Source organism: Botrytis porri, assembly GCF_014898465.1.
Source record: "Botrytis porri strain MUCL 3234 chromosome Unknown BPOR_008, whole genome shotgun sequence".
Classification (NCBI taxonomy): Eukaryota; Fungi; Ascomycota; class Leotiomycetes; order Helotiales; family Sclerotiniaceae; genus Botrytis; species Botrytis porri.
The window spans coordinates 1,341,319-1,356,015 of NW_024066082.1; the positions used below are offsets into that span (position 1 = coordinate 1,341,319).

Consider the following 14,697-nt stretch of genomic DNA (forward strand, 5'->3'; position numbering starts at 1 on the left):
CCCTCTCTCTTTAACTATCCAACTCTAGATCTCAACCACAACCATCCTCCAGCCCTCCCCTTATCATCTAAGCAGCAAATCATTGGTATCTCGCGCAACATCAACATCAAAATCAACTTCTAAGCCACTCCAAACAAACTCACTACATAATATCCTCCAACCTCTTACTCCTAACCTTCTGCCAACCCTCTTTCTCCTTCTTCCCCCCATCTTTCTCTAATCCCATACCCCTCTCCACCCATTGCTGACTCCCCATCTCACTCAATCGACTCAGCGCTCTCGCAAAAGCAAATCTTTCTTCATCCCCACTAAATATGCTAGTATTCTTCAACATATTCATATTCATACCCAAGTCATCCATCATCATTCTCATAGCATCATCAAGTTCGTCTCCTTCATTAACTTCTTTCTGTCCTTTCTTATCCGCCACTTCTTTCTTCATGCTATCTTGAATTTCTTCTTTCGACAAAAATAATTGCGTCAAAGGTACTGCGGTCGTCAAGACAAGCTTAGCACGAGATTCATAGACGGCATCGATAAACGTGATAAAACGACGAGCGAGATCACGTTGTTGATGTGTCATTCCGGGAACATCCGTAACGATAAATGCGTCGTAGCTTCTCATAAGTTCAATGTAATCAGCTGCGCTAGTAGGTTTCCCAATCAACTCATCGAATGTAAACATAGCGGCTTTACCACTAACTTTCGGAACGTGGATTTCGCGACCCCAGACATGTTGAGTTTCTGAATGAGGAGTAGATTGGTCAGGGTCACCAAGGAAACGGAACCATTTTTCCGCATGAGTAGGCGCGTGAGCGTCTAGAGGACAGTGATAGACGCCGGAAGGAGGACGAGGAATTTTTCGATAATCTGTGGGACTATCGAGGTTTATGACGTGAAGACGAGACTTGAGGAGATTAATACAGGGAATGAATGATTCCCTTTGAATACCATTACGGTAGAGGTCATCCGGGTGACGATTGGAGGTTGTGACAAGAACGACTCCATGGGACATCAAAGATTCCAGAAGTCTATGAGAGATGAGCATAAGAACAAAACTTCAGTCGAAAAAGAAAGAGGACAATACCTTCTCAAGATCATAGCATCCGCCACATCTGTGCATTGAAATTCATCAAAACACAGTACATTTCCCTTTTCCGCAATATCCGCTGCCACAAAAGGTACAGCGTCAATATCATTTCCGTACTGCATTTTCATGCTGTGTAACCTCTTATGAACATCCTGCATAAAATTGTGGAAATGGATCCTCGTTTTTGATGCTACACTACTTGGCAGTGTCTCATAAAACATGTCCATCAACATAGTCTTTCCACTTCCTACGTCTCCATACAAATAAAGTCCTCTTGGGAGGTTCTCTGGTATTTCCTTCAAAGCCGATTCTTTGGGTTTGTTTCCAAATATACGTCCAAACATAGAAGTTGGCCGAGGTTGAAGAGATTCGAGGGTTGGGTGAACAATCGCAGGCGCCGTATAATATCGCAATTCGTCATGGAGATGTTGAAGATTCTGTATAATGCCTACAAGCATAATTCGTCAGACTTTGTTACAGGGTATGAATATGTAGATATGTTGCTGACCTCTCTGGTGTTCATCGTCCCTCAATTGTCCCGATGCAACGCGCGCATTGTATTCCTTCATAGGTCCTAGATCATCCGGATTTTCTACAGCAATTTTAGCAAATGCTTTTTGTTGGTGAGAACGATTATGTACCGTTTTGAACAGTTGCCAAACACCTTCGCTGTCCTGCAATAAAAGATGCGGGAAAGGCCAGTAAACGTCTTGGTGTTAATGAAGCAGCATCTGAATTTGAGACTGCTTTCCTTGGTCCTAATGCGACCGCAGAGATATATCTCCTTCCATTTTCGCTGCTGAGTTCACAGCGAGTTATACAATTCCAATTCCTTGAACCTTGATATATATTTCTAGAATTCGCGGATAAGAGTCGGAAGGATCGCGCCGATGTAGTTCGTAGTTTCATAATGACTGTAAAATGCAAGATGCGCCGCTTGCGAAAAAGTAATCTATATGCGCATGCTGTAATGAAAGAAAGGGCAAAAGAAAAATATGTGTCTGAGTTTCTGGTGGATTTGTAAATTCTTGATTGTACTGTTATTAAGCCCTCTCTAGATATATATTCGCGGAATTAGTACGGGATCTGAATAATTTATTATAGTGGGGGTTGTGTCGGAAGGGATACCTCGGATATATGACCGGAGGCTGAAACTCGTGAACTTGACTCAAGAATAAAAACACCGCAGACACGCAGACACGCTCGAGAGTTGAGACAGCGCACGCCCTGACTAGGCTTGGAGTAATTGATATCACTAGAAACAGTACTGTTTTTAAATCAACATTCCTCCCGTCCCTATCAACGCACTTGTCGGAACTCACTCTGAGTGAAGAATTTATTGTCAAGGTCAATGATAAATAATACTGTTTGAACGTGATAAATCGTGTGTGGTAAATTGAAAGATCAAATGGCTTCAACGTATTAAAAATAATGATTAGATCTATCATCTACTGATCTAATAGCTATGCAAAACCGAGTAATGTAGACAGTCGAAAAACGAGCTCACAATGTGGCACTGATAACCGGAGCGAAAAGGAGTATTGGCATAGGTCTGCCAAGGTAGAATGTCAAACCTCCGCAATCAGATCATTCCCCACAATGGACGGGGGAGGTCTGATTGAAGACGAGAAATCTGTCCACCTGTACCCATTTCCTTTATACCGACATAGGCCTCGCGACGAGCGGGATCGCCAACGGTGATAGATCGAGAAGTGAGACCGTAGTAAGATGCAATAGAATGGACAAGCCAGCGTCTAGAAGAATGTTAGAGCGAACTATCAAACGATTACAAATATAACATACCCGAAGCTTGCCCCTGTATCATCAGCTAAAGAGTCGAAGACCAATTTTTCTCTTTGTAACTCTTCTTCGACTAGATTTCGTTGTTCATCACTCATTGTGCCATTTCTTCCAATGAACACAATCTCTTCATCCTCACTATCCATTTCATCTTCCTTCATTTGTCCTAGGATTTTCTGCTTTCCTTCATATTCTTGAACGAATTTTCGTACCTCCTCCTCCAAGTCTTGCAAAAGACTCTTAGCTCCCTTGCTCTTCTTGAGCTTCTGCCTTAAATCTTGCGGGACACGACCTCTCTCTTCACAACTGCCAGATTTTCTTGCTTTGTTCAACTTCTTTTCAGCAGCAATTTCCTCAGCTCGGTGACGAACACCCGCATCCCACAATGGAGCCAAATAATACGGTACGTGATGAACGGGGTAGGTCGGGCGAACTTCCCAGTCACTTGGAAGTGGTGGTTGAGCATTTGGAACATGGAGAAGATGATCTGCGAATGCAATTCAAATCAGTAATCAATGTCATTCGCACTCGGCAAAGGCCGAGTATCGCGGTGTGTGACGAGGCATGTTTTGATGGTTGAGATCGAACTGCCAGATGAGTGGCAACTTCAATTTTACATCACCATTCATCAATAGCACTCACCGTTCTCCCATCTTTGGCGTCTACGACTGCCCTCCTTTCCCCTCAGCAATGTCTCTCTGTGCTTCTGGCTATCGCGTTTCAAAAGTTCTTTGCGAGGTTTGTAGGCAGTGGGTCTTGAGGGTGTCGCGTCTTTGGGGAGCTCATCCTGTTCGAGAGGAATGGAGAGTGTAACTCCAGTACCGCGAGCAGTAGGAGAAACATTGAGTGATTCTAAAGCAGACACCGTCCAGGCTTCGATATCTGGACCTGCTAAGCCGGAAGCCTGTTGTGCGGGTGGCGGGACTGATGAGTAGATTGCCATTTTGATTCAAGATAAGGAATTGAGCAAAGTGATACTTAAATCTGTCTGATCGAGGATTGAAAGAGATATTATAAAGATGAAGTTCTGCAGATGACAGGTATTCGGATGAGCTGTTAATAAGAAGGACTGTCTATCTGCCTGCTAATAAGTGTACACGCCGTAGAAGAGAGAGATACCTACTGGTTGATTGATCGGATAGGAGTCATATGGATCCCTATCTACCAGAACCGACTAGTAGGGGAAGTGACGGCTGACGTCCGATAAGGCACGGCCGCACAGGGTAATCCACTGAGCCACTTCGAACCAATCATGCATGAATCAATTGAATCATGCCATCATCGAACGCGGTGGGTAAAAGATTAGGAATTGGTCGATTTAGAAGTACCTGGGAGTAATAACACTATCGGAGTACCATGTTTCAAGAACTTCAATCGTCGAATTGATCACTTGGTTTCTTAATTCATTTCTGAACAATTAGGTAATTGATTTGAAGCCACCTGCACCTCTGACCCTGACACATTTCTTGCATAATATCAATGCATAACACATGTAAATCTAACAGCCACCAGATATTCAATACAGATTAGGTACTGATAGATGCTGCCACCCATTATAATGCTTCCAAACTCGGTTGTAAATACAAATAATCCCATATATCTTCGATGATGTGTTAAATAACCGACTATACTATACGAAGCCACTCATAGCTTTGCAAATGCAAGCTCATAAACCAAACCAAGAGTCAACCGAGCATGTTGAAGCATGTGGTCGAAGTTCAAGTACTTGATAGTGTCGTCCGAAGTGTGGATATGGTTATCGGAATACTTGAAGTCGCTCTCAATGACGAAAGCAGATGCGTACCCAGCCTTTGAAGCGCTAGCATGGTCAGAGCATGCATAGCCACACTTTGTCTCGACATATGGAATATCACAATACTAAAATCGTATAAGCAAAGAAACAAGAGACTATGACTCCCCATGCTTATTGTAAGCAACTTACCTCGGTAACAATCTTTTTGATAAAATCTGTCAAATCAGGATCGACAAAATCGGTGATCACACCAACACTCTCTGGCTCTCCAGCATCCAAAGTCTTTTGAGTGTATCCTGTCATATCCTGTTGAAGCATTGCCTTGATGTCTCGGCCAGTCTGCTCATATTCGGAGAAAATAGCTTGACTGCCGAGCAAACCACCTTCTTCAGCCGAGTACCTGATTAAATGTTAGAATCGTGCATGTGAATTCAAAGCACCTCATCGGTTGGATTGGTAAAATGAAAAGGATGCTAGCTACCAGTGAAATTCAATAGTGTTCTCTCCTTTTCCTTCGATGACATCCTGAGATGTGAGCAATACACGAAGGGTTTCGAGAATAGTCACAGTTCCACTTCCATCATCATCAGCTCCGGGGGCAGATAGAATAGAAGGTAAGAAGAGGTTTATAGAGTCCTGGTGTGCGCCTACGACAACAGTCGAGTTCTTCTGTCCGGGAATTGTAGCAATAATACTATTTTGTCCCCAAGAATGTTTGAAATGACGAGCGTTGGCTCCGTATTTATCGGCTCCAGCATCCTTGATCAACCCTTGAACTTGCTCCAGGAGCCATTCTGAGGATTGACGACCATAGTCGGACTTGTAATATCTGGTGTGAAAACTAGTGAAGGTCTTAAGGTTCTCGTGCATATTAGACTTGTTTAAGTCTTCAAGTAGCGGTTTGAGATCTTTCTGAAGGGTTGGTTTTGAGGGAAACTTCGCCTTGGTTGATGAAGCCTTGAAGGTACCAAGTTCTGGAGTTTCCGTAATGTCCATAAAGTTCTGTCCATTCTTCACGATATTAGCTAAAGCTTATCTGGGTTGCACAGTATACATACTCTTCTTAATTCCCATTTCTCTTCTTCTGTAACCCATTGTTGTTTGCCAGGGGCGATCTCGATCAGATAACGCTCATTATCCACGACGTTAGAATTCAGGATAACTTGATCCTTTTCGTGTTGTTCAACAAATCTTGCAGAGGCAAGAGATGCCGATAGAGCTAAGAGTGATAAATTTGTGAGCTTCATGATGGATGTTCGGAATGTTTGATGTTATGTTGTATTTCGGTGTACGAGAGAGATATATTGATAAGAGCTTTGGTACCTGAATGGATGGAGCTGGTGATAACCTTAGACAGCAGTCCCAGGATTAAGGATTAGCTCCCTTTAATTCCGAACAAAACAATGTGGCTGGTGTCACGCTTTTGAGCTGATTCTATTTCTGAACTTCATAGTTGCTTTTAAATTTCTACTTTTTATGACCAAGTCTCGATTGATTTCTGATGTGGTGATCTCTGGTTCAATGAAAATCGATTGTTGAAAGTGTCTTTTGATGTTCAATATTAATGGATATACGAAACCACTCCTATCAAGTAGGCAAGACAAATAGCCAACATTGTAACATCTTATGGTGACACATATAACTCACATGGCATGGCGCAACATCTTGCTTTTCCGAAGGGACATGTAGAAAATAAATATTTAGATATTTACAATTCTGTAATTAAGTCACGAGAGGCACTTAACTAGACAAGCCTACCACATATTACACATTGGAAGGTTTGCTCCGGTATCAGTCAATCGATGATCTCGCTCCCCCTTAATGAACACCTACTTGTATCCGAGATTGACTCCGAATCCCGCCAAGTTTGCGATCATTACTACACACCTACCAATTAGGTATTTTGAGTCACTCGAAAAGACTCATATTTATACCAGTACGTATAGTCAGTTAGTCAGTTAGTCGGTTAGTCAGGGTGAATGTATAGATGTCTAGGTAGTACCTAGCTTCTAGATTGTCTTGTTAGAGTGTCATCTAAAGCGTTAGACAGCCAAACTGCTACATTTATCAAACTTGAGTGCAATTCATAGGCTGACCCTGAATGGTCAAGTTTTTGATGGTATTATGCGACGGGAATTCCACAATTGCATACTTAGTAACACACGGAGTATCTTTCCATTGCATGTACTGGTGCAGTAGGCATCTTGTCAGTAGCATCCCTTCCGCGTGTTTCCTTTTTTTCATTGACCACCGCGTCTCGCTCCGCCCAGTATTGTATCACATTGCCAGTGAAAATCATTGATATTCGACCGCGTCAGTCACCTCATAAACCAATCCTCGTATGAGGACGATAATCCAAGTTTCGAATTGAATAACTGATAGGATCGCTTGTGTGTGTTTGGTGGTTGTGGGTGCGGGGTAAATCATAGATCGTATGCATTTTTAGTGTTGGTACTAGTAGTTTCAAGGGTCCCCGTCTTCCCATACGTCATGCTTGCTACTCGAGTATAAGCTTGATTTTCCATTCCTTAATAAGTTTATATAGATAGGTAGGTAGGCACGCATGCGTAGGTAGTTAAGCAAGCTACTAGTCTAGTTCCTTCCCTTCAAAAATTAAAGTCAAACTTAATTTTATCTTTCTGGTGAAGTTGTGAATGATGCTAAAGCTCAATTGACGAGACTCCTCTTTACCAATTTTCGTAACATCAACGCGTGATACTTCAGAGACAGAAGATACCCAGATACCCAGATACCCATCTTGCTTTGTTTTTCCCAGCAGTCATATTTGGTACGTACTGTCTGGTTTCACGCTTCCCCTCTTTCAACTGCACTTACTAAAAAGGAATTCCATCAATCAGCCCCCTTCTATATCAAGATCACCTACTTTCTTAACAAAGTCAACGAACCTCAACGAACTCATATCCATACGTGATTCTCTTGATTCTCGCAGACCCAGCCTACACAGTTTCACGATGAGTCCTTCATTTGCGCAAGGTACTTCCTCTCCAAAGTTCCTTTCCATATATCTGTACACTAACGGTATGGCACACAGCGAATCCATTCGCGCGACGAGATACCCATCCACTTCAAGCAATCTGGACATACAAAATATGTACAATTATATCTTGGTTGTTGATGGTAGTAGTCACCTTTTACTACAACTTCCACGCACCTCAAGATGACAAGCACAGTTGGCGTCATACCATTTGGGAGCAGAATAAGATACACCACACACCATTTGCTATGAATGCTTTCATTGCTTCATTTTATTGGTACGATTTTATCCTACAGCATCCAAGAGCTTACATCATTAACACAATCTTAGGTTATTCCTCTTCATTCTTCAAGTTGGATATGTCCTTCACCTCTTCAGCGATGAGGCTGAACATGTCAACGCCGCAGCATCGGTTGGAAGTCATTTCATTCTCAACAATCTCTTGCAATTTGCATTCGTCATGCTATTCGTTCGATCTCACTTCGTTTGGGCTGAGATTATTTTGATCATCAATTTCTTCAACCTTTCCTCTCTCTACTTCCGTCATAACACCACCCCAAGATTCATTCATATGCCCGCTACCTCTGGTCCACTCGCCTGGACATTTGTAGCTTTATATTGGAACGGAGCTATTGCTGTTGGAGCTCACAACCTTCCTGCACGCATCCTGGCAAATGTTGCAATCTGGGGTATCTTAGTATATGGACTCTTCTTCCTTGCTGCTTATAAGGTACGTTTGAATGATTGAAGACTCTAAGTATGAACCACAAAGTTTCTAGAAATACTAACTAGGTATTAGGATTACACCATGGGATTTGCCCTTAGTATCATCACGGCAGCTATTGGAGTTGGCCAATTCTTCACGAAGGTATTTGCTCTTCAGTGGATCTTCGCCTTTACCATAATGGGTACTCTCTTCCTTGCTACGTTGATAGTTGCCATTCCTGGAATTTTTGGCAAGGAGATTTCATTCAGAAGAGGAACTCCACTAGCGTCTGAGGATCAAGAGAGAGCCCCTCTTTTGGACGACCACTAGATTGGTGGAAATGACTGTGATGTTGTGGTTTCAATCATTGCCTAGGCAAAACTTGTTCATGGATACCATAATATCACGAGGGTTGGTCAAAATCTGAAAAAACGGCACGATGCAGGAGGGGTTTAAAATAGTACGGGAAGTTTGTGATGTCATGTCATGTCATGGAGACTCTCTGGGTTAATAGGTGTTACGCAAGGATTTGGGGGACATTCTTCCATTATTATTTCTTATTTTGGGGTTTTGACAGACAATGCGAGATCTATCACAATCCTAGATTTGGAGTTATCAGACAAATTGAATCTGTGTATGCATCAACGTTGCAATATTCTCCTCTATTCCGATTCTTGGAATGTAATTGTGTGGAATAATTGAGTGATCTTCTTGCAAGTTAGAAGTTGAAGCTATATAGTGATTAAAGTCTTTTCACTGTCAATACTTGTAGTGCACAGATAAGTATAACAATGATTGCCATTTTCAATGAATTGATCAATAGGTGTTGAACCCCAGCAAAGTAGCAACAATAAGTTATATACACCGAGACACTTTCACAAGTTGAATGTCGATGAAGGTAAAGGTCATAAATAGATGCGGAAATCCGTCTCATCAGGTGCTTTCGCGTAGTGGGCCCGAGCTTCTGTATCGGATAAGAAACTTTGGGGAAAAAATTCCTTCGATAACACAATTCAATTCCCTTCATGTCATTGCAGATGAGGAGCGACATGTGTAGCGCCACTATGAGACAAATATACCATACAGCACCTATATGACCAATTTTTACTCAATATGCCACGAACATTCCCATTTCCTGTTAACATTGGAACCGACATCTGCAGGATCAGTCGCATTCAGGATATCCTAACAAAGCATCAATCGAAATATGCACATCGATTTATCAGAAGGATATTCACTCCACAGGAGCAAGTGTGGTATCGACCGAGATTATTGCCCTTGATTGAATACCTATATTTCATGGAACGAAGGGAATTCATTCAAGGGAAGATAGAAAAGCAAGAAAGATGGAAGGCGAAAAGCTTGGAGGCGTTGATAGGACTCGTTACCCCGAAAGAAACGCCTCTGCTGAATAGTACTGCCGCGAATGATAAACCTGTTGGTTCTTTGATATGGCCTACCTACGGCGCCCAAGAAGATCCGAAAAAACTGACAAAAGAGGAAGAGGAATCAATTTTAATTCAATTGAAAGAGAATGTGCAAGGAGTTGCGAGATTTGTGGCTGGCCGGTGAGTTTATTGAAGTCGAGATTCACGTAATAGGCTATGGCTAACTCCACATTGTCCAGTTTTGCGGCAAAAGAAGCAGCCAAGAAAGCATTCAGCAAGAGGAAATTGAATTTCCACGACATTACAATTGACAGCCCATCCCTGGATAACCTCAGGTCTAGAGCACCCGTCACACTCATTAAATCAGCAGCAGGACAGGAGGATCAGATAGTACCAATGAGCATAAGTCACGATGGAGATTACGCGACTGCTGTGTGTATGTCTTGTGAGGACGTCGCTCCTCCACCCACGCCGGATCTTCAACAGATAGAACCTATGTTAGCCCGCCTTCTCGATGAGATAACGATTAAACGATTAGAGCTGCCGTCAGTGTCATCCAGATCTTTAGATAAGGACAAACGAACACCCGATTCAAGGTTGAAAGATTCTACTTCAGAAGAACCTTCAGAGAGACTTTCGACTCCACTCCAGAAGATACCGGTAAAATTGACAAGTCCAATCACTGGAAAGTTATCAGAAATCTTGAATTCAACTCCGGGCGGTTGGTCTAAGGTTTCGGCTCCTGAAGTCAAGGAAGACCTGAGCGTCTCAGAAGTCTCGGATCTTGTTGAATCTGAGGTCTCTTCATCTTCTATCGATGAATCGGTGGTTGATAGTAATCTGGATGTTTCAAAAATTACTGGTCATGATCTGTCAAAAGCCCCTCTGCCCGCACCTAATGACCCAACGACCAGATATCATTCGAGTGGCACAAGTGCTTTCAATTCCATAAATATCGAACTTCAGAATCAATCCTTCAATCGTAATTCTTCTGATTCTCAAGTCAGAGGATTTAATTATAGGGGCATTGAAATGAATGGCTACCAACCGATTGAAAACACTCAGAATAGTACAGAATTTGCACAGGAATCCGATAATACTGCTTTCTCTCAAGCTAAAAGTCGCTCAATGACGTGGACCGGAAGGTATGACAACCAATCGAATGAATACCCCCAACGTGATAGAGGTTTTCCACAAGCATCTGATGATGATCTTTTTCATCGTCGCTCTGATGTCTGGACATGCAAATCTGAAGGATGTGGTTGTCAAAACGTTATCTATGATCGCCAGTGTGTGAATTGTGGTACCAAGCGTCTTGAAGGTTGGGCCAATTGGATAGATCCAGACAGTAAATATAACGAAAGGTTGGCGGAATGCTCGAATCATGTTGGGCTCCCATTCAAGATCGATCAGGCTCAAGAGGAAGAGAAGAAGATGAGGATAGCAAACCGTCAAGCGAGATTACACGAACGATCGCAAAGTATTTATGGATTACCAACATATTTAGATCCTAAATTGATAAAAAGGAATGTTGAGAACAGTCTTAGGGTTATGGGGATTCCCCTCGGTACAACGAATGAAGAATTAATCGAAGCTTTCAAGGGAAAATGCACAGCCATAAAAGGATATGTCAGACAATCGAGAGAGGGTATTATACATGGTTCGATCATCTTGTCACGAGAAAATGAAGCAAATAAACTACGACATATGGATAGAAGACCTTATGAATTACCTGAGATCAGAGGCCACAGGTTAAGAATGGTCAAGGCGGATGATTGGCTCAGAGGATTTCTGAGGGAGTATGGATCAGGCGCTCGGATTTGGGATTGGAAAGCGGATTTCTGGACCACGGATGTTTTCCATCGGTATGATAAGAAGGAGTGTGATGAACATGCTAAACAGCAGTTGGAGGTGTGGAAAGAGATTCAGCGAAATCAGCAGGAGCAACGGGAAGCGGAGGAGAAGAAGACGAGGAAGAAATTGGCGAAGTTGGAGAAGGGTTTAGAGGAGAAGGGAACGAAGAAGTTGGCGAAGTTGGTGGGTGATTTGAAGCGGAAGTTGGAGAAGACGGAGAGGGAAAGGTTGAGGAGGGAGTCGATGGGGCTGGGGAAGGTGCGGAAAGAGAAGGAGTAGATGGGATGGGATGGGATTAGATGAGATGGTGAGAGAGGGTGGGGGAATAGGGCGATAGATGATGTTTAGAATTATAGAAGAGAGATTTTGGATATGTTTCTTGGTTGTTTTGTATGAATTTATTTATATGCTGAGATAAGAGGCTTTGTACATACTGTCTATTTTATAATATATATATTCATCTTCACTCACTCACTTCACTCCATTCCACGTCAACTAGCCAGCAGGTTTGGGTACCTACACAGTATAGGTAGTTGAACCAGAAGAGCTACATAGCCACGACCGCCTGATACCTGTATCATCCAAACGTAGGTATTCGAATTGTGAATTAGATCTCGCTAGGACTGAGCGAGAGCCCAGTCAACCTCCTCCGCTTAACTAGTCTGTATACTCCGGTCCTCACCTAGATGAGTGACTTATTCTAGATTTCGATGGTAAATAATTACATCATAGGTAGTCAACTGTGTATAACTACTCGACTATCTATACGTAAAGATTATAATGTCCTAGTTTCAAATCTGCAGAATAAACCAAGCTGGAAGAAAGTTGGGTGAGGGTGAGAGTGTCTAGTACCTCTGATTCTGGGAGTGGATGTAAAATCTCACTTTTATTTCTCGACTTATTAATAGGGGTATGATAATTGGAAAGGAAGTTATTGCACAGTTCAAATCCATCGAATCTTCCAACTAAATCTGGAAATCAAGAACCTTTGCTCTAAGGACTGCAGTCTATATATGGTATCTGAAACCTCTTCCTCCAAAATCACTAACTCTCATGCCATCATAACCTCCCCATACCCTCGCACCCTCGTACCCTCACACTCCCACAGCATCACAATATCACGCCCCCTCAAACCCCAAAAAACTTCCCCGTACTAACATTACACCTACTCCACCACTTCCTCTCCCACAAACTCGCCCAGAAACATCCTGGCAAAAACACGACATACAAACACCACGCTGGCCAAGGATCCCAAATCTCATACGTGCCATCTTTCCACAGTAATACATGTTTACCGAATTCCCACCACTCTCTTACTAGATTGGTAATCCCCTTTTGGAAGCTGATCAAGTGATAGATTGGGAGAAGTATCTTCGTGACGAAATCATGGCCGATCCAATAATAACCTCCGTTGACGACTTGAGAAAGAGGAGTTATTGGATCTTCGTTTTTTTGGAGTGCGGTTAGAGGTGTATCTTCAATTCCATTAGTGCCATCGTCGGATAATAGTGATAAATAAGCCTCTGCCATTTCTTCCGCAGAATCATTAAGTAGAACCACCGCTGTGTGGGCGCGGGGATTACATTCAATAGGGAATAGTTCTCTTTGCAATTTCTCGATTTCTTTAGACGAAGGATGGAGAGAGCCCTCTGCGTTCTGAGCAATTTCCTCGTCGATGAGAAAATCGAGAGAAAAATGTCCTGTGATGGGAGAATTGGGAGTTCTTTCCGCGGCCCGTTGAATATATAGAGTAGTGTAATGAAACATGGCTTTTGCAAGAGCTGATGAAGGCGGAAGAGCTTTGTAGTGCATTAATATATCTGAAGAGCGACATGAGACAAATGCGTGGATTTTGCCTTTGAGAACAATACTATGTGTGCAGTATTCTCTGCCTTTGATGTATTGTTGAAGAACAAATGGTCTTTTGAGCGAGGGGTTGAGTTTTTGAATATGTTTATCTGTTTGTGTGCGTGACGGAGAGGGGAGTAGAGTCATATCAGCCCTCACACTATCATCGACCATTTCTGGTTTCATGATAAACTGTTTATCCACCGATGATCCATTCTCCGGATGCAAGATCTCCAAAGCTTCCTCAGACGAATGAATCTTATACGTAAGCGGCACATTCAAAGCCAAGTCCATCGTATATTTAATGAACGAGAATTTTTCATGCAGCGTCTCCGTCAACCCCACCCCAAACTGCACCACCGCACATTTTGTATTCCGCTGCACCATTTCCGCCGCCTCTCCATCTTCAATCGCAGATGCAACACCCGAACACGATACCCATAAATCCACCTTTTCTTTCTCAAGAATATTCACAATATCCCTGGTATATTCCTCTGCTCCTGATGTTCCCCCCGGTTTCCGCAGACGGTAGAACTTTCCGAGTGATTTGGAGAAATGTCCAGAGACGGGGATATAGTAGGGTTCGAAATCTGCGCCAATGACCCGGTGGCCTGCGCGGTAGAAAGAGCGCGCGATGCTGAGGCCTTTGCTCATTCCTACCCCTGTTACTAGGATTGTGCGGGGAGGAGATTTATTAGAGTTTGTGCGCCATTTGGAGGGGTGTTGGATTCGTTTCGAGGTGATGAGGGGCGATAAGAGGGTGGAGAGTATAGCTATTGATGTTAAAAGAGGAGTGAAAGCTGCGCAAAGCGTAATGAGGAAGAGATTCTGAAGGTAGTGTAGAATCACAGGAGAACGAGCGTCGAGAGGCATTTTGATTTGGTTGATGTAAAGAATCAAGTCATTGGAATGTCAAGATATCAACATGGACAATTGTAATTTTGAGAGAAGCTCAAGTATTGAGTTAGCTAGGTAGTTACATTGTATTGTGTTGTATAAAGATTGTTTGTTTATTTGACGTTTGTTATTGTTGACAGGAATGATGACGACAAGACTTTAGTAGCGTCGTCCCCCCACGATGAATTTGTTTTTCCGAACAACAATGCAGACTCATATTTCTAGATATTAGACATATTAACAAACATTTTTATACTTGCTCCGATTGCATTCTTCTGTTGTTATTAAATAAGTAGAACTGTTGCACTCAAACTGTCTGGAAATATCACGGTGAAAACTAAAAGATACTAGATGTAAGAGATTATT

The 14,697-nt window shown here is 42.6% G+C and overlaps 6 protein-coding genes across 6 annotated transcripts; 2 read left to right on the forward strand and 4 right to left on the reverse strand.

The window, feature by feature from the left end:
- Window positions 1–142: 142 nt before the first annotated feature.
- EAF01_006522 (uncharacterized protein) lies at window positions 143–1,999 on the reverse strand (the record flags this gene model as incomplete). Its single annotated transcript, XM_038914776.1, has 4 exons — window positions 143–1,031; window positions 1,088–1,538; window positions 1,599–1,682; window positions 1,732–1,999. 4 exons carry the CDS (start codon window positions 1,997–1,999, stop codon window positions 143–145), a joined length of 1,692 nt encoding a protein of 563 aa, XP_038769731.1.
- A 673-nt stretch (window positions 2,000–2,672) lies between these two features.
- EAF01_006523 (uncharacterized protein) lies at window positions 2,673–3,833 on the reverse strand (the record flags this gene model as incomplete). The annotated part of the gene is made up of 3 exons (XM_038914777.1): window positions 2,673–2,844; window positions 2,894–3,377; window positions 3,533–3,833. 3 exons carry the CDS (start codon window positions 3,831–3,833, stop codon window positions 2,673–2,675), a joined length of 957 nt encoding a protein of 318 aa, XP_038769732.1.
- A 432-nt stretch (window positions 3,834–4,265) lies between these two features.
- Window positions 4,266–6,041, reverse strand: EAF01_006524 (uncharacterized protein). The gene is made up of 4 exons (XM_038914778.1): window positions 5,702–6,041; window positions 5,125–5,654; window positions 4,833–5,043; window positions 4,266–4,768 (listed from the first exon to the last, which is right to left on the reverse strand). The coding sequence occupies exons 1-4, from the start codon at window positions 5,888–5,890 to the stop codon at window positions 4,535–4,537; spliced, it is 1,164 nt and encodes a 387-aa protein (XP_038769733.1). The 5' UTR covers window positions 5,891–6,041; the 3' UTR covers window positions 4,266–4,534.
- Window positions 6,042–7,217: 1,176 nt separating this feature from the next.
- EAF01_006525 (uncharacterized protein) lies at window positions 7,218–9,103 on the forward strand. The gene is made up of 5 exons (XM_038914779.1): window positions 7,218–7,431; window positions 7,502–7,637; window positions 7,696–7,915; window positions 7,969–8,368; window positions 8,438–9,103. The coding sequence occupies exons 2-5, from the start codon at window positions 7,616–7,618 to the stop codon at window positions 8,672–8,674; spliced, it is 879 nt and encodes a 292-aa protein (XP_038769734.1). The 5' UTR covers window positions 7,218–7,431; window positions 7,502–7,615; the 3' UTR covers window positions 8,675–9,103.
- Window positions 9,104–9,457: 354 nt separating this feature from the next.
- Window positions 9,458–11,865, forward strand: EAF01_006526 (uncharacterized protein; the record flags this gene model as incomplete). Its single annotated transcript, XM_038914780.1, has 2 exons — window positions 9,458–9,912; window positions 9,972–11,865. 2 exons carry the CDS (start codon window positions 9,458–9,460, stop codon window positions 11,863–11,865), a joined length of 2,349 nt encoding a protein of 782 aa, XP_038769735.1.
- An 849-nt stretch (window positions 11,866–12,714) lies between these two features.
- On the reverse strand, window positions 12,715–14,307 carry EAF01_006527 (uncharacterized protein; the record flags this gene model as incomplete). The annotated part of the gene is made up of 1 exon (XM_038914781.1): window positions 12,715–14,307. The coding sequence occupies one exon, from the start codon at window positions 14,305–14,307 to the stop codon at window positions 12,715–12,717; it is 1,593 nt and encodes a 530-aa protein (XP_038769736.1).
- Window positions 14,308–14,697: the final 390 nt, after the last annotated feature.

Bases quoted from the DNA above. Each gene is read 5' to 3' on its own strand.
- EAF01_006525 (XM_038914779.1), top strand. From the start codon at position 7,616: ATGAGTCCTTCATTTGCGCAAG. The intron at 7,916-7,968 runs GTACGATTTTAT...ACACAATCTTAG, and splicing joins TTCATTGCTTCATTTTATTG to GTTATTCCTCTTCATTCTTC. The intron at 8,369-8,437 runs GTACGTTTGAAT...ACTAGGTATTAG, and splicing joins TCTTCCTTGCTGCTTATAAG to GATTACACCATGGGATTTGC.
- EAF01_006524 (XM_038914778.1), bottom strand. From the start codon at position 5,890: ATGAAGCTCACAAATTTATCACTCTTAGCTCTATCGGCATCTCTTGCC. The intron at 5,044-5,124 runs GTAGCTAGCATC...ACATTTAATCAG, and splicing joins AACACTATTGAATTTCACTG to GTACTCGGCTGAAGAAGGTG. The intron at 4,769-4,832 runs GTAAGTTGCTTA...ATACGATTTTAG, and splicing joins TCAAAAAGATTGTTACCGAG to TATTGTGATATTCCATATGT.